This window comes from Conger conger, chromosome 7, assembly GCF_963514075.1.
Source record: "Conger conger chromosome 7, fConCon1.1, whole genome shotgun sequence".
NCBI classification, from domain to species: domain Eukaryota; kingdom Metazoa; phylum Chordata; class Actinopteri; order Anguilliformes; family Congridae; genus Conger; species Conger conger.
In genome coordinates this window covers 20409511-20434230 of record NC_083766.1, presented here as the reverse complement: position 1 = coordinate 20434230, position 24720 = coordinate 20409511, and the positions used below count along the sequence as shown (strand labels likewise).

The following is a 24720-nucleotide window of genomic DNA, read 5'->3' as shown; positions in this document are numbered from 1 at the left end:
CACTAGCTCTCTGAGCTGTGAAATGTAAATAGCCACTCGCTAAAGCTACATAAAATACTTATCATGCATTTCTGCATCTAACAATATCAAAACCTATATCCAAGAGATTCTGTGTGAAAGACATACGTAAACTGCAAGTGCTTTAACTATATTTCTGATCAACAAAAGTCAATGTCACCATTGACAAACTGATGTTTAAGAGAAAAAAAAGATTTAACAGGAAAGTGACTATTAATGAATAATTACATGAATTATATTCAAGTCTACAATACTCCCAGCCTTGATAATAGCTCAAAGACAAAGCACATTTACCTCCGTATACTGTACAGAAAAGAAGGAATTGTTCTGCTTCAAGCAAACCACTAAATCCATTCGACGGGATGCTTGCATTCCAGGCTGGCTAGGCTGAAAGTAACCCGTTAAACAGCTCATTGGAGACGTGCAGACAGAGGAATTTGAAAGAAACTGTAATGCGGTTGTTTGGGGAGACATAATGGAGTGAAAAATAAACGTACTGTATTTCTTTGAATGATATTCAAGGAAGAGTAAAATGCTGCCAGCTGAAAAGGTTGAAATCTGCATCCAGCAAACCATTTACTTACATTGGCTGAAAGATTTCAAAGCAGTGAAATTACAAACGTCATGCATTGCTATGCGATGCTTATTCCGCTCTGCCTGTTCATGTATTTAATTAGACATTTTAATTACAGTTGGGGGAATTTTGCACTGTGGCAAACTCCAGCTCATGCCTGCCTCTTTGCCTTGCATTGCATCTCAAAAATGGGCAGCCTGTAGCCTAGTGGCTCAGGTGCCTGTAACCTTGTGGCTAAGGTACATGACTGGATCTTAGAAGGTTGATGATTCAAGCCCCAGTGTAGCTGTAATAAGATCTGCACAGCTGTTGGGCCCTTGAGCAAGGCCCATAACCCCACAAGGGGAGATCGTCTTGTCCCTGCTTAGTCTAATCAACTGTAATCAATTGCTTTGGATAAAGGTGTCAACTAAATAACTGTGATGTAATGTGTGCACCCAGCACAGAAAAAAGGGCCATAACAGTAAAAACCGCACGCTCAACTTGGGACTGATCTTAGATATGAAACATTATTTATTATTGCATTATAAAAAGAATGGACACAGTTGTTCACAGTCGAGGAGTATGCCGTTTCAAACACAGTTTCCCCTTGATGGCAATGTCTTTCCGCCCGTACTTAGCCACTGCTCCACATGAAGCACCCTCCGCCAGTCTTCATCACTCAAACGAGCACACAGAGATGCCATTTGCTTAATTAACTCCAGAACCACACCTGTGTGAAAGCACCTGCTTTCATAGTCTTCATATATCCCTCATTTATTCGAGCGTTTCCTTTAGCATGGCAGCTACCTGTCCCATGCATCTGTTAAAACGACTCCTAAAATATGTCTGCATAAAAAGCCACCGATATCAGAATGACCTCTAAGCCTCGCCCAGTATGTTTCACAAAAGATATATGCAGGCACTGTTCTGAATCAGTACTACCCATGTGTTCCAATATTCTTTAATGTGATTCATGGGCTTATCGGGTTTTATCGAGGCTGCTAACAGTTGTTGAAATGTGGTGCTAGCAGGCACGCTTATGCAGTGCTAATTTGAAATAACTAATCTTAGCGTCTTCATTAAGAAGTGGGAGAAAAATTTGCGGGAGTGCCTTTATTTTAATATCGTACTGCATTACAGGGGGAAAACGGAGAATCTGTCTTGCAAAAAATATTTTAATTAATCCAGTGTTTATAAAAGGTGGATAAAGTAAATTATTCATACTGTTCATTCTGTGAATCACAGTATAAGATTAGTTTAAGCCTAAACAATTTAAATACAGCATTACACATTTTTTAAATATGGCAGGTGTGAGTACATGGCTTAATTCAATTCCAGTGTTTTCTGGGATAAGATATGTTGACCCATCCGCTCTTGGCATAAGTAAGGAATGAGTCTTCTCCTTATAAACTAGACCTGACACCCACACACTTTCTTCATCTACGAAAAGCACCAAGCAGACCTCATGGAATAAAAATACTCAGTTGTGCTGTCACATAATCATGTTGCTCATATGTCTTACCTGATGAGGAATATTTATCAGGGCCAATTATTTGAATGTATATTTGGTGCCATATGTTGTTTATCTGACAGCATGAATATTGCTTTGACAATCTGTTCCTTTATGGGGGAAAAATATAAAGTGGAATATCCAAACAATTAAAGAAACATAAATCCTTCAGTTTAAACAAACATGCATAACTAACACAAGGTCAATAACTTTCAAATAGTGTAATATGTTACATTATACATCTTAAATGGCAATTAAAAACTGTTACCTTTGAACTGGGAAACCTGTGCGTTATCCCCTGTAGGTTGTGCATACAGGTGTCTGCGAATGTTGCTTTGCAAGAATAAACACATGGAAATGAGCCGTTCATTTATGATGTGACACAAGCAAGCGAAGCCTTCTACTTAGCTCATACACAAAAGCACTAAGGCAAAACGGCTTTTGCTGAAGGTAGGTTAGCGAACATTAGCGCTTCTGAATGATACTAGCTAGTCTGGCTGAATTTCTGTCTATGTATTGTATTGCTAAATAAAGTGCTAAAGCAACCACTTGCATATAATTCCCCAAATACTTTTGGATGGCAGAGGCAACATTTAAACTCACATACACACACCATAACAGCCCATTGAAATTTTACAAGCAAGATACCTGATTACTGTGCTGGGAGAACTGCACAATACTTCTGCCTCAAATATTTAAAAAATACAGGTCTCTGGCTTCCTTGACTGTAATTGGCACATCTTTGGTCCTCATGTTCACAAATGCCAATTACCGCCAATCGAAAGCCTATAATCAAGACTAGACACAGATTGTATTATTACTTGTGGTCCCCTTAAATGGAGGGACAGTGGGATGGGGATGTAATTCCTACTCTGATTACCTAACATGGTGACAGTCTGCATCTTATCCTCATCATTCATTGGTTCATATCAAATCCAATGCGTCTAAGTACGGCCAAAAGAACAGACATTTTACCACTGTCCAAATACTTACGGACTGCAATTGTGCGGTGAGTGTGGCTTACTCTCACTAACTCACATACTCGCTCTCTCACACATCCACATACTCTCTGTCACACAAACACACACACACACACACACACACACACTCTTTCACCCACACACTCACACACACACACGCACTCTCTCTCTCTCTCTCACACACACACACACAGACAGCAGTTACTATGCTGACCTCCGCCTCTTTTGATTCAGCACACAGGATGCGCTCGTGTTGAATCCGGCCGGGGTGAACCAGTGCCCTTTGCAGCAATGAAAGACTCCCCCCGGAGAAACACAGCCAGCCTGACCCCACCAAAAGGCCCCCGCTCGTCCAGCCAGGCTGGCCAATTTACATTCTCCAGTGGGAGGATTTAACTGAAGCAGACTGACTGTAAACAAATCAGCTCCGTTTCATATGCATTCATTAGGAATTGATGGCAAAGGGAAATTGAGTGTGCCGTTTTTTTACCACGTAGCATATGCTTTTATTTTTTATAACGCTTCCAGCCGCACATCTTTTCCCGTGCCAGAATTTTCAGCGCCCTGCGTTTGAATAACATCTGCCGGCAGCCAACGGGGATGTTGTTTTTGCTGGTGTTGATTCATTGGATGAGCGAAGGCCGCCATCAGCGGGACACGTAATGGAGGATAAATGAAAATAATAACAAAAGCATCGGTGCCGTCCGCCAACCCGGTTCAGAGCCAAACCGCCGCTGCCAAACACGAGCGCGCGGCTAAACCAACACGACGGGCTGGAGACCGCGCCGAAAGACCCCCAACCGCACCGCTTTTCTCCGCCGTCGCTCTCCGCCGGACCTCTTATCCGCCTTCGCCATCGGCGGCAGTCCGCCGTTTTTTGGCAGTGGTGGGCGGTGAGCTGGGGGGGTTTGGGGGGGGCGTGTATTAATTGCTCTGGGAGCTCGTAGCATTAGCTTTCTGCCTGGAAATTGGACGCGGGTCAGGTTTTCGAAGGCTGTAATTAAGGTCGCGCCGGGCGTGCGAGGGAGCTGGAAGTGTGGGCACGGCGGAGAGCGAGAGGGAGAGAGAGAGCACCACCGGGCTAGCGGGTGGTCGGTGGTGGCTGCTTCTTATCATTGCTGCCATAGGCCCTTAATTACCAGGGCTGGAGTACAGCGGTCACATATTAAAATAATTACAGCCAGCGACGCGGGCTTGTGCAGCTCCTGCTGTGGGGGGAGACATAATGCAGCCTGAGGGAGGAGGAACGGACCAGATTACGGAAAGTTTGATGATACCTCAGAGGGACTGAACCCAGCTGAATGACACCACTACGTGTATTAATTCACTTGTAGTAATAATAATTTGTTACTTGGCTGATGTTTTTAACCAAAGTGACTTACAGTTGATTAGACTACAGAAAGCAGGGGACAATCCTCCGTGGAGCAATGTGGGGTTAAGGGCCTTGCTCAAGGGCCCAACAGCTGTGCAGATTTACATTTTACATTCACATTTGAGTCATTTGGCAGACGCTTTTAATCCTAACCGATTTACAAGTGCATAGGTTCTAACACAGGTTAAAGCGTCAAATCCATAGCTTGTAAAATAATAATGAAGATCTTATTGTGGCTACACTGGGGCTTGAACCACCAATCTTCTGGGTCCCAGTCAAGTGCCTTAGCCACTAGGCTACAGGCAGGCTGGTAATAATATTTAGTAACTGTTAAAACAAAAATAATAAATAAACAACAGTAACATGGGAATTTTTGTATTGAGGACAAAACATTGTACACCTAGATCTAATCTGAGATCTAAACATAGATCTAATCGTCAGCTGTCACTATCATAGGCTGCACATTCATACGCGAGAAGGATTACTTTGGCTGAATACTTTGAAATTAGCACGTCACACTCTGCTCTTTTTGGATGAAATTGTTGATGCAGGTTTACCATGCGCTTCAATTGATGATAAAAAAAGCTGAGGATAATCCTTACCATCACAAACACATTATCCGTGGATCAACACTGTTTAACCCGGAGTGACTGCAGCAGATGATTCTAAATGACAGAATGTGAGAAAGATATCTCTGTGCGCCGCTATGGGATATAATTACGGACAACAGTTTATCCAGGGAAAGCAACCGGAAATGATTTCAACTTGAATCACCATCTGAATACCTGGGGCACAGTAGGCAGGGGTGGAAAATCCAGGTTCAGTAAAATGTAAAAAGTCCTCCCCAGTACTTGGTTCCAATTGCTAATTAGCATCATTATTCAGCCAGGAGGTAGAACTAATGAGTGAAATCAGCTGATAGAGTTCATGGGTGGACTTTCACAAGATTGCTGCAATCAATAATGACCCTCATACTGTATAAACCAGTGGTCTCCAACCCTGGTCCTAGAAAGCTACAGGGTCTGCCGGTTTTTGTTGTTACTCTGCACTTAATGAATCAATTCAAGCATTTGATTACACGGTTACCTCACCTCACCTAGATACCTGGGTCTCAACAGGGTGCTGATTTTAAGGTGAAAACAAAAACCAGCAGACCCAGAATCTGTCCAGGACCTGGGTTGGAGACCACTGGTATAATCAATTAGTGGACCAAGAACACAGGTGAGGGAAGGACTGTGACAAACTGTGCTGGAATATCAAGAACAATGAAGTCCGCTTTCAACCGTACACTCCCTGCGCATATTACATTATTACATTTTATTTAGCAGTCACTTTTATCCAAAGCGATGTACAAAAGTGTATATCAAGGTCATACAACAACCAAACACATCAGATAAGGTACAATACATATATTATTGGTTGTAAGGCCATGAACATATGTCCAGTACACAAGGTAGATAGGCCAAGTCTGTAACAACCATGCCAAGACGACTACAACTTTAGGAACTACAGCTCTGAGACAAATATAAAGATTAGATTGCCTAGATTAAGGTATAAAATACAAGGATCTAAAGACGGAGAACAGGTGACAACAGATTAGGGGTCTCCCATGAAGGAGTTAAGGTAGTGTGAAGAGATTGGTCTTCAGATTGTGGCGGAAAAGCAGTTCTCATGGGGATGGGGAGGTAATTCCACCACTGGGGAGCTAGGTTTGAGAAGCTCTGCAGTCGGGACAAGCGAGGGCCATTCACCCGGCTGGCAGGATGAGCAAGCCGGCCTGTGGAGTGGAGAGGTCGAGCTGGTGTGTAGGGCTGAATTATGTCCTGTAGTTACATAGTTGGGCTGTCTTGTTGGCTGCAGCATAGGCCAGAGTCAGTACCATCAATGGTGTAGTAGGGAGGCTCTGGGATGGATGAAGAGCAGCTCCGTCTTGTTGAGGTTGAGCCTCGGGTGTTGCCTGGCCATCCCTGATGAGATGTCGAACTCAGGCAGGCAGATATTTTAGAATTGACCTGTGTGGCAGAGGGTGGGAAAAACAGGAAACGTTGAGTATCATCAGCCTAACAGTGATATGAAAAGCCATGCGATGCAATTACGGAGCCAAGCGATTTTGTGTAAAGGGAAAACAGCAGAGGCCCCAGTACAGATCCCCTCCAGGACCTATCTGCTAGATGGGATGCAAACCAAGAGAGGGCAGTCCCAGAAATGCCCATCTCAGCCAGGGAGGAAATCAGGAGTTGGTGGTTGACCGTGTGAAATGCCGCAGACAGGTTGAGGAGGATCAGGACAGAGGAGAGGGATGAGGCTCTTGCAGTGGCAAGCACCTCCATCACAGCAAGGATAGCAGTCTCCGTCGAGTGCCCGGATCAGAAGCGGGATTGGTGAGAGTCGAGCAGATTGTGCTGTTTGTGAAAAGAATAGAGTTGGTTAAGTACAGCTCGTTCCAGAGGAAGGGAAGTAGTCATACTGGTCGATAGTTCCAAACATCATAAGGACATGAGGACGGTTTCTTAAGGAGTGGGGTAACAAGCTGGTTTAAACTCAGGGGGAACATTACCACTGGCAAGGGAGCCGGTAATAATACAGTACAGATAAAGAAGGAGCTCATCGGATATGGACTGGAGAACAGCTGATGGGATAGGGTCAAGTGGACAGGTGATTGTGCGATGGAGTCTGTTTATTTTGCGGTTTGATTCATCCACACACATAAAAAAAACAAAAAAAACACTAGACCAGCATTTAGAGCCATTAAGGAAAACATCAGTTGTGGCTAAAAACACAACAGGGTCACTCCTCTATCAGTAGAAAACAGAATCGTGTTGGCAGACAGATGTTAGCAGAGATTTCAATGATGATTCTAAACAATGTGCGTTTGTAAATGGGCAGGTAAGAAATGACAGAAGCGTGTGCTACTTACTCAGAAGATTAAGGAGTCGGTCATGTGCACTGAGAGGGAGTCAGTGCTCACAGATGAGTCCTCAGCTTGAGCAGGGGATTGTGTTTTGTGTTTATTATACACTTGATGCTAAGTGACCATTTTGAAGCCCACCTTTCTGTTGGGACAATGCTTGAAAACCTTGACTAATTCTCAATCTTTTAGGAATTCCAAATGTCACTCGGGAGTGTCAATGTGTCACACACACACACACACACACACACACACACACACACACGTGATCTAAGCTGATTTTTGAACACAGAATGATCGTGGGTGCCAGAACGGTGGTTCCAGCAGCTCAGAAACTGTAGCCCTCCTGGGATTTTTACACATTACGGTTTGTAGAGTTTATCGAGAATGCTGTGATAAACAAAAGACATCCTGAGAGCGGCAGTTTCGTTGCCAAAAACAACTTGTTAATGGGAGGCGTCAGAGGAGAATGGACACACTTGTCCAAGCTAACAGAAAGGCTACAAATGCTCAAATAGCAGCTGTTTACAACAGTGGTGTGCAGAACACACACACACACACACACACACACACAAAGACACACTGTGGCATTTACCATAGTACCCTGCTGATACTATGGTGGGAGATGCAGATAGTTTCGTTGTATTTTTGCATAATTATATACATGCTGTGGGATACATGTCAATCATCACACTCTACACGGGGTTGTTACTGTTCCTTTCTTCAAAACATGACATATCGAGTGCCATTTTACCCATTTCTGTTTACAATGACCAGTCTTTTTCTGAAACGGCAAGTGACATTTGGAGTTCTTTGAAACAGATTGCAGTGCATTCCATTTACCAAACAAGAGGCGCCTTATTCTTTTAAATTATTGTAGAGCTTTTTAAATGGTATTTTCTTTTCAAAATGCCAATGGAGCAGCTCTTCTTTTCAGGGTTTTATTTATTTCATCTTCAGCTGTTACCAGACATTTTAAGCTGTCAGAATCAACATTCAGTGCAGCACTTCAGATGTAGGAAATGTTCCATTTCGCTAAACCACTCTGCTTGCATCCATCAGTGCTGCTAAAGACATGATTTTAATCGAAAGCTGTATGTTAGGTACACCACGGCCAGGCACTGTGAATAGTTCAAAAAACAATCTTTATTTATCTTTGCAGTATTAATTCCGGATTCCCATTAAGAGCCACCAAAAATGAAATATAAGAAAGCATATTAAGCAGGCTTTGCAAAAAGCTGTGCTCCTGTGATTAAAATAAAATGGAGTGGGATAAAAAACTATAATGTTTAATGGCTGTGAAGACAATATAATTTATCTTTCTGCTGTAAAGAAGCCAGGCTGGAATTGTGCTCTGTCTATCATTAGAAACACATAAAAAACATGGAATTCATTCGAACCCATTGATGTAATTTGGGAAAATGTGGAGAATGCTATTTTTGGGATTCCTTGTTGTTATAATTAGCTTTAAAATTATAACAACAGTGTTTAAGTCTCCCATTTTCAATAAATGGTAGGTATATGTTAAATGTAATGTATGTCAAGGCACCTGGCCTGTTCTGTACATTCACACTACATAATGAAAGATCTGATTAGTTGAGCTAAAGACCAAGCGCACAGCGGTGGGCAATTTGGGCCGTTTCTGGATTTCAAACTTTTGCTCTTAATTATTTAAATGTCCCAATCATTTACTAATGGACATTTTGGCCACACTTATTTATAAGTTGTTGAAAGACAGCTGATTACTGTTCCAGTGTGTCAACATGAACCATCCTATTGTGGCCTAATCCAGGGGTGTCAAACCCTGGAGGGCCACAGTGTCTGCTGGTTTTTGGTGTGCATCAGCATGAGAGATACATTTCAAAGTCTTTCATTGGCTAAAGAGTCCACACACCTTGCTGATTGAAAGGAAACCACAAACACCAGCAGACACTGCGGCCCTCCAGGACTGGAGTTTGACACCCCTGGCCTAATCTATGCAGCATAAGTGTACCCAGGTATTTAGTCAGAATAGAATTCACCGTACATAGCCGTACGTACTACAGCTAAACCATTCAATGGTTTGTTTCTTTATCATTGATTTACTGTATTTGGTTGTCACACAGAAACAGTGTACGTATCAGTGATCATCATTCCTGGCCCTGGAGAGCCGCAGGGTGTGCTGATTTTTGCTTTTGCCTTAATAACAGCAACTAATTCAGACCCAGGGTCAGGTGAATTAAATGTGAAATCGACTGCTGTAACTGATCAATTAAATGCCGGGTAACAACAAAAGCCAGCACACCCTGCAGCTCTCCAGGACCAGGAATGAGGATCACTGACATACATTATATTGACGTTAAACACACAAGACTCATAACTTGGGCGAGGGATATGACCCTGGTATCCAAATCCGGCACTGATTTTATTTTATCTTCACACCTGACTCCCAGGTAAAGGGAGGTGGAAAACTCAGCCGTCGAGGACCATGATTTCAGGAACAGGGGCTTAGTCCTTTCACATCATACTACCCCCAGGTGTAAAATCCAGCTTTGTTACCAGCTGTTTCAAAACACAGTTTGATGTTGAGTATGGAGCCGGTCCGAACGGGTCAACCAGCAACCAGCTGTTTCAAAACATAGCTTGTGCTGATTTTTTCAGCAGGGCCTTAAAGCAGATACTTTCCATTTAAATGTCCTGGCGAAAAAAGCCCCATCAAGTGTAACCCCCTTAAAATATCACCCTCCCTCCTAACCACAACAACCCACAGCAGTATAATCAGTCCCGTATCGATCGCAGGCAAATTATTCCCTGAGCAGAAGCCCTTAAACATGGGAACGTAAGGGGTTCAAACATATCACGTTTTATGGCGTGCATGCTATTAAACTAATCAGCTGCCGTTGGGTGTTAATAGAAAATCTATTGTACTTATCTGCATGCGTGTAACAGACATGGGCCCTTGGCCACAGCCAGTTGCAAAGCCAATATGGCAAATAACGCAACATAATCAGGTTAATCGCAAGCACCATAAACACTAAGGCTTTTTAGTGCCGAGCTGATAACTGATAACAGACTACGCATCTCTCACTCACTCAGCCTGCCTTAAATATACATACTTACCGTATGCAATGCTACTGATGGTGACTTTACAAGGTTATTTCGTTCTTTGTTTTGACATTAATCCAGATGAATTCAGAAGGCTACCGGGGACATAACTGCAATACATGAGCATAAAACAAACAGGCAGCTAAACATATTTAGGAAAGCATACGGCGTAAAATATTTCAGGGCAATTGTGGTAGACATTGATCCATTTGAGCAGATACATTTAAGTAAATTCAGGATTCACATGAAGTGGAGACATGGCTAAGATCACAGGATATACACTTTCGAATAGAGCACCCCTATGTCTGTTTTTCTAAATTAAATATTAAATGAATCGGACGTAACCGGTCTCATCGCCCTACGCGGCTGGGGAACTAAATCGTTCAAAAAAAAAAAAAAAAACCGACACAGTGCTGTGGCTATCGAATCATCCGTCTACGCCGTAAATGCTGCATATAATCTGTCTATCGTGCTGGAAGAGCCCGGTAAGCAGAACTAATTTTGACGGGGGAGAGAACAGTACCGCAGTCATTGCTCCCTCTGTGTGAACCTGGGCATGCGAAGTCAATGAGGCGGGCGGAACAGCGCAGTTTGTTTGAGGAAACGGCGCCTCACCGGGAAGGTTGCCTCGGCAACCTGCGCAGCTGCACAGCTAATGACTGCTGCGCTAAATGTCAGCGGAGACATGAAATTAGACACAGCGTGAATATTCCTTCTTTTTCTGTTTCTTTCACCGGGGTTCGTAGCACGGCGAAGCGGTGAAGCAGCTCTGCGCACTCTAGCGAGTGGGCATGTGGATAATTAAGTAATTTCAATACACTGGGGCTGCTATGCTTTTGATGCTGCTTAGAGATTGAAGCAATTTGCGTTTCGTTTCATGTTTTTAGCGTGAGGGTCTAGGCAAAAACGCATGACTTACAACAATAATTGCCTTGTAGTGAACAAAAAAATAAAAGTCATCAATCTTTTTTTTCTATCTAAATGTTTTGCGAATAACATTAGCACAGTTCTGCGTACCTTTAAATACAATGTATGTGGAAAACATGCAATACTTATTAACAATCAGAATATCATTGCATAATAAATATTATGTCAATGTGGTTTAACTACAGAATCTATAAATGATATTAAAAATCTAATGGTTATATTTCCTAATTACTCAAAAATATGGTGCTGTGGCGACGTGAAAGTCTGAAGCTTTCTGTGGTAAGGAGAGAACAGCAATACAGTTTGAACCACTGACCCGCTGGGAGGTACAACACCTGTGTCTGAGCTACTATACAATTGTGGTGCGCTAATGCATTCCATTGTGTCAGTGAAAGTGTCGCTGTGCGCTGCACCCACGCAGCTGGCTGAGCTGAACCGCGCGGCTCTCCCGCCATTCCGCCCCCGAACGCCCGCGGGGTCCAACGGCGTATAGAAACGCATAATTGTAAAAAGGGTTAAGACGTTCCTCTCCGGAGACGGCTAACGCTGATGAGGAATTCAATCAAGGGCTCAACCAATCCCAATTAATTAGCATCTCAGGGAGGAGGAAAATTAATAAACCAGCTACTGCTGACTGTGGCTAAGGTGCTTGATTGTGACCTGGAAGGTTGGTGGTTCAATCCCCAGTGCAGCTGTTGGGTTAGGTTTAGGGTTAGCAAGGCCCTTAACCCCACGTTGCTCCAGGGGGATTGGTCCCTGCTTAGTCTAATCAACTGTGAGTCACTTTACAAGACAATATTGACCAAATTATAGCAGTGCCCAAACATGCCCAAACACATTAATTATACATTGTATTTAAAATATATGTTTTTGCTCTAATTTAGTGGAGATTATTTTATCTGCAGTGTAATTATGTCTTGGTGAACTCATTTATGTCACCAAATATTATGACATATAAATCCACACAAGCTATTTTTAAAATTTTGTCATTCTGGTAAGATTAAATGTTTGCTTAGGAGTATCAGAAGGGTTAGTTACAGTATGTTTGTTTTGACTTTAATGCAATATGTATGCTGCTCTGTAAACCGATTCATTTAAAAATCTAAAACAGCTCTTGAAATGAACATGATGATACTATATTTGCAAAATTACCCGTTTAAAGAAAATATTGTATTACCTTAAACTGTTGTTAATTTGTCTGTTTTCATATCACCTGGAAAATCTGCCAAAAGTGACATTAACACCAACACTAGGCAAAACATGAATTCTAATTTCTCATGGCTGCAACAAGCTGCAGTATTACTGGTAATATAGTCAGTTTAGTATAGATTGTGAATGACTGTAAATGTCACAGTCTTGCTTCTGCTTATTTATTTTGTGTGTGCTTTAGCAGGAGTAAATCCTCCTGCCAGCCAAACAATCTTTGTTTTTCTCAAGGCAATTTGAACATTTAGCACTCCGCCATGTAGCGCGGCAATTACAACGTGACAGCTAATATTGCGCCCCAGTCTTCAATATCACTTTCAGTAGACAGAAATGGCCCTCTCCCCTTTCTCTCATGACTGCAAAATTGAAGTATGCTTGTGCAGACAGGAAAAAAAAGAAAGAAAAAAGGCTAATAAAATCAATAATAATATACCTCGCAGCTTCTCGGCCTGATAAAAGGAGAGTTTATTCATGTCACGGGCTGTCTGTGTCGCGTTTGGAAGTGAGACTCCTCTCCTTCCCCGGGCTGGTCTGGTGTGTCTCCCTCCCTCGCAGACCAGGCTGATAAATAATGGAGGCCTTCTGAGAAATGATGATCCCTCCTGAAGACCTGGAATTCCACAAATGACAAGCGTGGTGCGAGATGACGCATATTTGATTTAAGCTACATTCATCCGAGGAGGATACAAGCTGAGGCTTTGATCGGTATTTCGCGGTGATGATCAAGTTGGGGATGTAATTCATCTGCAGTTAGGGCGTGTGGGGGGTGGGTGGAGGATTATGCTTCCAGATTGTGATTGTGATTGTGATTGCGAGTCAATGCGGGTTAACTACAGAACCCCTAACGCACAATATGCCAGGACATTTGTTTAGCTGCTCAGCTGAAAGACACCGTCTCCTACAGCACAGTGTCCCTGCGTTGCTATTTTGCGCAGTGGAACACAAACAGCCTGGTGGTGTAGCCTCTCCTGCAGGCTCTGTCACAAGGCGGATCGCAGATAACGAGGGCGTCCGCAGACTCGGCTGTGATCGGACCGATTAGCGGTGTCAGAGTTTTCCTCCGTGGCGCGCCCATCTTTTCCTGACATAATTCGTCTTTCGATGGCAGATCGTTGTAAAAGTCTCATTCAGTCAGAACAGAGAGGGATGCAGAGCCAGAGATTGGCTATAAAATGATAGCTGCTGCCACAGTGAGATGGATTTGAGTGAAATCACCCCACAACATGCATAGTGTAGTCAGTAAAATGCATACGTAGTAGGTCATGAACCTACCTTTTTTCACATTGAATGTACATCCATATGAACAACAAAAACAACAGAAACACACATACTGCGCTCACACACGCACACACAAACACGAGAAAACAGGAGATTTTTCAGGTTGAGTTCTGTTAGTAGAACGAGGGGGCAAAAATGGAAATCCGCATTAAGGTGTTTTTTTCTCACACAGAGAGTGGTCACGGTGTAAAATAGCCTGTCAGGTCTTGCTGTGGAGGAAGAAACTTCAGGCTTCATGTGGTGCTAGATGCTATCTCGTGTGTGGGTAAACTAAGCACGGTGTACACTTTAATGGTGGGGAAATGGCCTGTTATGTTATGTTAAATTACGCTTGTTATATTATCAGCTTACAGACTAGAGAAGAGAATATGTAGTTTTGGGTCGGTAACTTAAAAAGCTCATGGACAGAACATTGCTGAACACCATAAAGTACTTCAGCTTTTCGGGTATGTATTTGTTATTAATCTTTTTTATAATCTACTTAGTACTTTACCTAAAAGCCATGACATCCAAATAACAGGTCCGAAGGCTGTCTTGCTAACTAGATGAGTTTTTCTTCCCCAGGGTCAGCATAAGATACATGCTTCCACTGCTATGCCACAGATGAGTAGTTCTTCTGAGGTCATAGCTAGCAAGCTGACAGGATATATTGTAGCTGACTTTTCTGCGCTCTATTTGCATGTTTCTTTCTTTTGAGGGGCTAATATGCAATTGTGGGTTCACCTGGCACTTTTGTTCTGGACATGTGTCCCATAAATCCTTTAGAAAAACAACTGTAACAATGGGGAAAAGGGCAACAGCTATCCTACTGCCTAAGTTGAACCAAAGGACTTCTGAGAAGTCTTTGAGGCACTAATGTTGTCTTTTCTGCTGTATCCCAGTATTTTCCCATTTGACATTGATATATTTATCGGCATATATAATATTCATTTTAACATTTATTTTTCTGATATTCTGATATCTAATCTAACATTTATAATTTTTTCCTGATGTATGAGATATCCAATTTGACATTGATATATATTTTTCTGATCTGGTGGTGCTTCCAAACTCATATTGAATATTGAACATTTTTCTGATATGATATATTCCATTTCACATTCATTCCCCCCCCCCCCCCTCATTTGTGACATTTCTTTCGGAATGTGGTATATCCGAATAGACATTGATATATACACTCAGAGAGCGCTTTATTGGGTGTTTATTAGACTTATTTTTTAGACTTATTAAGTCTTCTGCTGCTGTAGCCTATCCGCTTAGAGGTTTGACACATTGTGTGTTCAGAGACGCTCTTCTGCATACCACTGTTGTAATGTGTGGTTGTTTGCTTTACTGTCACCTTCCCGTCAGCTTTGACCAGTCATAAAATGTATGGTTTTCCACTGACCTCTCTCATTAACAACGCGGTTCTGCCCGCAGAACTGCTGCTCGCTGTTTTTCACACCATTCTCTCAATCTCTAGAGACTGTTGAGAGAGAGATATAGAGAGAAAAATTGAGAGGGGGGTCCTGCTTCACATTTTTGGAAACGTATGCAAACATTTCTTCCACATGCCTGTGTGTGTGAGAGAGAGAGAGAGAGATAGAGGGATAGAGATAAAGGGGAGACAGAGAGAAGGGGGGAGAGATAGAGAGGGGGGGTGATGAATATGAAAACTAATTCAGAGCGTACATGACCCTCGTGAAATAAATGAGGCAGGCAGTTCGTACAGTTTGTGTCTCTGTAATTAATATATATTTAAGTCGAGCTCCATCTTTTCCTGCACATAATTCCTCAGGAAGGAGCACTCCAATGATGATTCCTGTTTCTGGAGTTTGTGTAACGTTACTGACCACTGCCTGCTGCTTCTGTTCAATGCAGTGGGTTTGGGCTGTAATCCATCTCCAGGTTAAATTGAAGTGTGCCGGATTTATTTTACTTTATTATTTCATTGGTGTAGCATTAAGTGATTTTTTAAGTTTTTAGATACAGTTGCTTTGTGTGGTAGATGTGGTTCAGGTCTCTTTATTGAATTGCTTTGAAAAAATTGTCCTTCAGTCCCCACTTGGTGTGTATGAATTGATAGCCCCCTCTGGGTAGCATCGCTGTGTTCACCTGTATGAGTGTGTGTGTGTGTGTTTTGGTTGCACTGAGCTGGGCTCCTGTTGTATTTGTCAGTGTGTTTACCTGGCAGCTATCGGGAGTGTTTGTGGAACAGCTGGTCGCGGTGATAGAAAGGCCTTCACACAGATACGGAGTGGGTAGACTGTCGCTTCCGGGCGAAACAGACCCGGTTCAGCGTCCTATTCCAGCCTCAGCCGGAGCGTGAATCACTGCGTATTCCCCGCCACATGGCCGCATTGTGGGGCCTCTCCGTGTAGGTGGGAGAGTATAGTGAACATGTGTGATGCCGTGAGCCTTTGACCTGAAGGTTTCAGGCTCAGGGGGAATACAGCTATTGCTCGCTTGAGCACGGTAGCTGTAAATGGTAAATGGTTTAGCACCTTTATCCAAAGCGCTGTACAATTCACCCATTCACACTCACCACACCAACATTCACACACCAACGCCAATTGGCCGCCATTCAAGGCACCAACCAGCTCATCAGGAGCATTTGGGGGTTAGGTGTCTTGCTCAGGGACCCTTCGACACCCCCAGGGCGGGATCGAACCCGCAACCCTCCGACTGCCAGACGACTGCTTACCGCCTGAGCTAATGTCGCTCCCGTAAACTGCCAACTGTAAAAGAACAACCTGTGATACCAGCCGTATTACTGTGTAGAATATGAGATGTATGGTTTCCCTTCAAAGCAAATACATGGTAAAAACGAATTTGATGACTACTGTCCTCAGAGGACTTCACAGACAGATCTATACAGGCTGCACTGACTTTGTATCCGAGTGATGGCAATAGCGAAATGCGGAGGGCAAAAGTAACTGCTCAAGAACTGAAGTGCCCCGCCTCATCTGTGAAACATGGTGGTGGGGGTGTGATGGTTTAAACGTATAGCTGCCACAGGTGCTGGCTCTCTCGCCTTTATTGATAATGTAACTGCTAATAGCAGCAGCTAGCAGTGTACAGAAGCATCTTATCTGCTCACGTTCAACCACTTGCCTCCAAGCTTATTGGACGGTGCTCCATCCGACAGCAGGGCAATGATCCTAAACATACACCACGTTCTTTCTTCTTAATGCTGTTATTTTGGTAAGCCTATTGTTTGGTCAGTGTCTCTGTTTTTCTTCTTTTTTCTTTTTTTCAGCCTCATAAGGGCTTATTTGACTTTCATTGGCACAAATCTGGTTCTCATATTAACAAACACTAATAACAGACTCCAAAGATAATCCAAACCCGAGACTCAAGATTCTGAAATGCTTTCTTATACCTGCACCCAAATAACGATTGAACACCCTTGACTAATCACACAGCCGTGTAGCCACTTGTCTCAGATATTATGACACTCTGAAATGGGTTTACTATCTATAAAAAGCACTGTAATTTATACGTGTTGAAGCCAAAATATATATTGAAAAAAGATTAAATTCTGCACTTTAAGCACATGTGAATCGTTTCATTGGCAATCTAAAATTGTGGAGAACAGAGCCAAATCATATACCGTGTATTAGAATTCATGCCATTATTAAACTGAGGCTAGATAATTGTAGTGAGGATTATATATAAGCACATAATTATACTGTACCTCTATCTTATGGTCCTGTATTAGCACACACTCCTTAAGCCTCTTACAAATATGCTTTGGATGATCCACCACAGGGGCTCAGCCATTGTAAAGGCTCTGACGTTGATTGAAGAATTTCTCCGGGAGAAGGGGGAGCGCTGTCTTCCTCGGGTTGAGCCTGCGGTGTTCAGTGAACATCCCGAGCGCGAAGACAGCTAGCCGTACAGAAACACAAACCTCGCCTAAAAAATTAATCTGACTGCAACAGGCCATGAGCTGAACTGGATCATGTCATTTAGTGTAATTCTTTATTTATACATACAGCACGTTTAAAAACCGTGGTTACAAAGTGCTTCAAAATTGAATGCCTGTAGCGTAGTGGATAAGGTACATGACTGGGACCCGCAAGGTCGGTGGTTCGATCCCCGGTGTAGCCACAATAAGATCCGCACAGCCGTTGGGCCCTTGATCAAGGCCCTTAACCCTGCATTGCTCCAGGGGAGGATTGTCTCCTGCTTAGACTAATCAACTGTAAATTGCTCTGGATAAAAGCATCAGCCAAATGACATGTAATCTGTCAACACAGTTTTCTCACCTGGATTTCAGTCATCCATTAGCGTGAGGTCAGTAGAGCATTATTTCATTGCGTGTTATGCAGTTGCCATCTCCAGTCATCCATGTTGATAAGTCATTTATCACTTTACCTTGATTCACAGCAGTGTTCCCACACTCTTACATGCTGCAGTCATTGTGCTTTTGCGCCACATATGTGGTTGACGCATATTTTCATAGTGTTGAGCTGTGTTGTCTTCTTCTAATTTGTGGGAAGTAGCTTCACCCCGTTAAAAGTGTTGTTACCTGCATACATATTGTTCATTAAGGCTGTTCGTAATAAGGAAATGGCTTGCTGATGGGTTGGCTAATAGAACAATGAAATACATTTGAACAGATACATGGAATTTCAATTAAAATGTAAGGTTTGAACTTGAATTGTAGTAAGGCCAATGTTTCAAGAGTACATTGCTTGGTGTCATGAACTTGTCTTGCTTTCTGTGCAATATTTAGAAAGGTTTTCTCACCTGTGTTGCAGAATTAACTAGTTCAGATCAGTTCTTGTCAAATCCTGGAATCGGTTTGTGAAGTGTTCACTCACCCGGGGTCAGAAACTCTATAACAGCCTCAAGGATTCTGTGCTTTGGTTGACAGAAACAAGTTTATTTTGGATTGGTGCTTTGGGGTTGTAATATGTTGTGAGTTTCTCTGCAACTTCTCTGAATGTCTTGACACATTGGCTGTTCATTTTCTCTGACTGTGCTGGGTGTTTGCTGGGCCTGTGTTGGTTATTGACTTTTTAGTTGTATCAGAATACGTGAAACACAAAATACGATTCAACAATGAAAAAACTATTAGCCAACACAGGCTCAGCAAACGCCCTGCACAGTCAAAGAAAATGAACAGCCAATGCGTCAAGTTAGCTAGTTTTTGCGAGTTGCGCCTATGAAACCCTTGTTGAACAACAGCTCCCCAAGCTGCCTCAACTTTGCAGCTTTGGGTGAAACGTCCATCTCCATGTTCTCATTTCTGGAACAGAAACCGAGACAACCCAGCCGAAAACCAATCTCCATTTTGTTATTCTGAGCCTTTCTCCGATATTGCGCTCCTCAAAGCAATGTGCAGTGCAGTTTCTTCATATTTTCTTTTTATGAATCTTCAGCCCACGGCACACAATTTTATAAAAAAGTTACCTAACTTTCTTTTTTTTAAATTTTATTTTCTTTTTTTTAAACTTTATCTTTTATTAAGTCCAAAGTAGCACAACGCAGATTTGACTGGTTGCCATTTGCTCTGTATTTGAAATAATTTTCTAAAAATGGCTTTGTCCACACACTCTCAGAAATAAAGTGACGGTGGAGGTACATTAATGTTCTCTTTGGGTACAAATGAAAGTAAAAGAAGGTTCAAATGAATTATATATTGGCTATTGCCGGGTAAAATGTTATGTACGTATAGGCTACCACCCCAGTTCCAATCATTTGTACCTTTTTAGGCAGTTTTAATGCCTTTATTTCTGAGAGTGCACTTTGTCATCATGGACCCAGCCCAGTGCACCAGTCAGCCTGTAGTACAACACTTACTGGGTAAATTATGCAGAACCGGGATTACCAACACCTTTCATAAGGGACTCCGGTGTCTGGACCAGAATACATCTTCAGATTAAAAAATGCAAGAGACCCTTATTCTTTTAGAGTTTCACTCCTGTATTCACCCTACTTATCTGAGAATGCTGCAAGAGCATGATATTTGAATGACTTTTCTTTCTGCTATACAATTTTTTAACAGATATCAGAATGCAGTATCAGCATATTATACATATTGCTGCTGTATATTTAAAGGTCGGAGTCACTACATCCCTGAGTTTAAATTACACTTGCCTGCGTTTTGCTGCCTTTTCTTTGGGATGATTTTCTAGAAGCTCTTGTGGTAAATAGGGTCAATATAAAATGACAGCAGTAATCAACTTTTCACCGCTGTTTGCAATGCAGCGCATTTAATACAGGAAGGCCAGGGAACACGCAGAAGTGTGATTTCTGCATTTGCTGTAATTTCCTTACGACAACCGTGGTCTGGCTGCTCTTTCTTTATCCAAATTAAAATCTGCAAAAAACAAATCTGACGAAACCGAGGCTTGCTATATACCTCTCCCACAGCACACACGCATACCCAGCCTGCTGATAATCCCCGTCCCAGTGGTACATGAGAGCCAATCAGCTGTCACTTTGATGGCAGTGATTACTCTGTCAGCTTGTTCGACATCTAGTGGTGTGATGAGACATCGCACCTACTTGACATCGCTCTCATTATGAGTGAGAGAGGAGAGAGGAAGCTTGGATATGGTGGGCAGGGGGGTGAGGGGGGTGCAGGAAGCCTGCATGCATGAGAGACATGAGGAGAGATATTTCCTCTCCCTCCCCATTTGTGGATTTACCGCTGATTGTCACGGTGGTGACTTTGCCCTCGGAGCCTGGCAAATTTTCCGACCACGGCTAAAGCGAGCCTCCGTCCGCTCCCCCACACACCCCTAGTCCCCACCCCCACACCCCCAAATGCCACAGCCCCTGCTCCCACCCCAAATGAGTCAGCTCATAATCCCTTTTCTGAAAATAAAAATTCTGTTTGTCTTGCGCCTTGCATTGCGGTTTGTTTGACTGTCGTGTTCTGGCTCTTCTGCGTGTTGTTTAACCGGGGGGGGGGGGGGGGGGGGGTTCTGTCTGTGTTTTAAAATAAATTGGAGCTGAGATGTGTAACTGAGGTGTGTGTGTGCGTGTGCCTGCATTCTTCTGCGAGCACATGATAGACACACAATGCCATAACAGTCTTAGCATTGACTGCATCTCTTCTCCGGTCCAGGAAAGCTCCTACCTGTGGCATTAACCTCATGCAGGTGATGCGACTGTGTTCCTCCTCCCTGCCGCACAGACACACACTGCCCTAGGCCCTCGTGTCTGTGTGTGCCTGTGTGTGTGCGCGCATGTATACATGTCCGTGTCTGTGTGTGTGTGTGTGTGTGTGTGTGTACGTGTACGTGTACGTGTGCGTGTGTATGTATACCTGCCCTCGTGTGTGTGCCCCTATGTGTGTGTGTGTGTGTGTGTGTGTGTGTGTGGGTGTATAATGTATGTATGTGTGTGTGTGTGCTTGTTCCCTTTCAGCCACAATTATAACTCCTGATCGTCAACGAGCTCTTAATTATTCTCAATTAGACGCTTTTAACATCTGCTGAGGGACGCTTTGCCCTCCTAGGGTCAAATTATCTCCGAAATAGCTGTGTGCTTGCCCTAAAGAAATTATGGTCTCGTACTCAACAGTAAGGGTTTTCATCAGCCAGGTCAAATGTTAAATGTAGCCACTTTATTTTCTATTTCTAAAGAACTGTTCGCCATATAGCATATTGCAGAAAATTAAAGCATTCCTTAATGCTCTCATTTCATGTTATTTGCTACATTGTAAATGATTCTTTAGAAATAGGTTGTATTCAGTGTATTCAATTACCGACTGATCATTGGTGGGTGGTGACATTGATTCTGGATAATTTTCCGGCTCAACGATTATGGAAACAGCCATGAGCCAAACCTGTGTTCAGATAACTGTGGAAGAAACATGTTTTCAACAATCTCTAACGAGCAAGAAAAAATGTTTAAGGACCAAGTTTGTGTTGCCCTTAAGTTGCGTGTATTGGAAAGTAAATCTAAACTGATGATGCGGCCCCCACTCATACATACACAATGTGGATTGATACATAAATTAATTAATATAATCCTTAAATGTTCAATGTGGAATTCTATGATGTGGGACTGTTAATGGTTGGCATTTATATAGCGCCTTTATCCAAAGCACTGTACAACTAAGGCTCCTCATTCACCCATTCGCACATGCTCTCACACACCAACAGCGATTGTCTGCCATGCAAGATACCAACCAGCTCGTGAGGAGCATTTAGGGGTTAGGCGTCTTGCTCAGGGACACTTCGACAAACCCAGAGCGGGAAACGAACCGGCGACCCTCCAACTGCCAGACGACAGGTTTTACCGCCCCTGGGGGCTGGAATGTTGTTGATTGTTTGTTGAGAGAAATGTATGATGACTTCAATTTAAAATGATGTCGGCAAGAGAAATTGGTAAAGTCCTGTTTCCTGGTTCTTTTATCCGCTACAACATGGCCCGTCCCTTGCCGTATTTATAACAAAGATAGTTTTGGTGATCTCTTCGGTGGAGTCTATCTTTTTCTCTCTCCAGCCACTCTTTCCTCGCTCTTTCTTTATGCCCTGCGCACTGCGGTTACCTCTGAGAATTTAAAGTGCCGCAGATACGATAATCGTTTGCCCGTTTAGCCGAGGACTCTTTGTTTCCGACGCTCTCCGGCGCTTAGCATGACAATGCTGAAGGTTAGCTCGTGCCCTGCGTGCGCTCCAAGACTCTCCCTCTCCTGCTAACTTTAATGAATAGAACACCTGACTCTCTCCATTACCGATGGCCCCGCAGAACCCCCCCAATCAGCAGGAATTACGCGTTTACATAACGAAGCTCGTCCCACTCAAGCGCTCTACTTCCGGGAATAAAAAGTGTCTTAAAAGAAAAGGCCCAATGTGGTTTTTACATTGTTTTGGAAAGCGTTCACAAAACTGCGCAGCTGAAGTTTTAATGAATGACCTTAGTCTATCTCGTTACCTCCATTTTATGGTGATGGATGTGTGCTCTGTGCGCATTCGTGTGTGTGTGTGTGTGTGTGCGTGCATATCTGCTTCTTAATGCATTTTTTTGGGGGGAGGGGGGTGTGGGAGTATTGAAGGAGATGATGTAATCAGTGCACTGAACGTACCTCTCTTCTCTTTTCAGGTGAATCATCGCAGTCTGGTAAGATGACCTTCCTCTTCTATTTGCACTCTCACCATAAACTGTCCCCAGATCAGTGGGAAGCACCACTGGCTCTGTGTCGTGCTTATGCCTGTACTTCTAAGCGATACGCAAACTGTCCCCAGATCAGTGGGTAGCACCACTGGCTCTGTGTCATGCTTATGCCTGTCCTTCTAAGCGATACGCAAACTGTCCCCAGATCAGTGGGGAGCACCACTGGCTCTGTGTCATGCTTATGCCTGTCCTTCTAAGTCATACACAAAAGGCCAGTCAAAGGGAATTATGGGATATGCTGCATCCTCTCCTCGTTGTATTGTCCTGCCAGGAATTGTTCCTGCTTGTCAAGTATAAGCCTGATCATTTTTTCATAATCAGAGTGGCAGGTGTTATGAATTCCCAACGCAGCTAATTATTTCATGAATGTTTTCTTAATCCGTCACAGGGTGTACAGTATAACTGACAACTCAAAGCCTCCCCTTATTAAAGAGAACACTGTTGTGAGCGTTGTGATTTGACAGAGGCACATTCCCGTGTCTAAATCTCAAGGGTTGACAGCGCTGTTCTAAGGATCCTTCAGAAAACTCTCCTGAAGGGTGTATGACACGATGCTGAATGAGATCAGGGTGTGGATTGTGGTCATGGTTATGCAGAGGTTATGCTGAATTGTGTTGGAAGCCAATTTCAGCTTTTCGATGCTGAATGAGATCAGGGTGTGGATTTTGTTCACAGTTATGCTGAATTGTGTTGAACAGTGATGGCTTTTTCGATGCTGAATGAGATCAGGGTGTGGCTTGTGGTCACGGTTATGAAGAGGTTATGCTGAATTGTGTTGTGTTGAACAGTGTTGGCTTTTGGATATCTCCTTATACAGGAATATGTATGCGCCTCAGAATATCCTCCCAAAACCTGGCTATTCATGTCTGTTCCCTGTAGGGGATATGAGTCTCTGGCCTTAATAATAATTTGTTATTCAGCTGACTCTTTTATCTAAAGCGATTTACAGTTGACTAGACTAAGGGAACAATTCACCCCTGGAGCAATGTGGGGTTAAGGGCCTTGCTCAAGGGCCCAACAGCTGTGCAGATCTTATTATGGCTGCATTGGGGCTTGAACCACCAACCTTCCAAGATCCAATCATGTACCCTAGCCACTAGACTACAGGCTGTGGCACTGGATTATGTAAAAACAAAAACTTTTTTTTTTCTGCCAGTTATTAGGAGGATATCATGGGGAATGACAGTGCCAAATCTGTACTTGTAACCAGCAGGGGGCTCTGTGAGTAGAGGCAGAGTGTTTACTGCGGTCTTATTTCTGTCTATTCTTCCCCTGGCTGCTGGTTTACTCAACATGGTTGCATATTAACAGGTAGTATCGTGTCATTCCTTACACAAAACAAACCGTCGCCTTCATCACGGCTCAGTGGAGCTTGATGAACATTGATAAAACATCGTCATGAAAGGGAAGCCTTTTGAGAAACTGACTGATTTGAAAATTGACGTGTCATTGATTGTGTTTAGTGGGAATTTTCTATTGTTATTTTAGATTGGCACTACTCAACTCCACGTCCTGCGGGCTACAGTGTCTGCACGTGTTCACTTCAACCGTGCGCTACACCGCCTGATTTCACGAATTAGACCAAGCGGGTGAAACAATTAGTGAAATCAGGTGGTGTAGCGCACGGTCAGAGCGAATACCTGCAGACACTGTGGCTCGCAGGACGTCGATTTGAGTAGCGCTGCTTTTGATGTTCTGTATCTCTGGCAATAGGAATAGGCCTCTTATGGTTGTAGCCAAAGTTTCAGTCAATAAAACAGG

The 24720-nt window shown here is 43.1% G+C and overlaps 1 protein-coding gene and 1 long non-coding RNA gene across 8 annotated transcripts in view; one reads left to right on the top strand and one right to left on the bottom strand.

Moving 5' to 3' along the window:
• nrxn2a (neurexin 2a) overlaps window positions 1-24720 on the top strand; it is a 612560-nt gene that overhangs the window by 110425 nt on the left and 477415 nt on the right. The window contains exon 3 of one of the 6 annotated variants that reach the window (XM_061248033.1): window positions 22888-22905. The exons of the other annotated variants lie outside the window; for them this stretch is intronic. Coding sequence (XP_061104017.1) covers window positions 22888-22905 — 18 coding nt within the window. The remainder of the gene's footprint in view (window positions 1-22887; window positions 22906-24720) is intronic. 6 annotated transcript variants of the gene reach the window in all.
• LOC133132556 (uncharacterized) lies at window positions 6334-11090 on the bottom strand. Of its 2 annotated transcripts, none has more exons than XR_009709143.1 (4): window positions 10952-11090; window positions 10444-10538; window positions 6597-6838; window positions 6334-6448 (listed from the first exon to the last, which is right to left on the bottom strand). It is a non-coding gene; the product is annotated as an uncharacterized LOC133132556 (long non-coding RNA). The 2 variants fall into 2 exon arrangements; XR_009709144.1 differs by having other exon boundaries at window positions 6382-6448; window positions 6761-6838.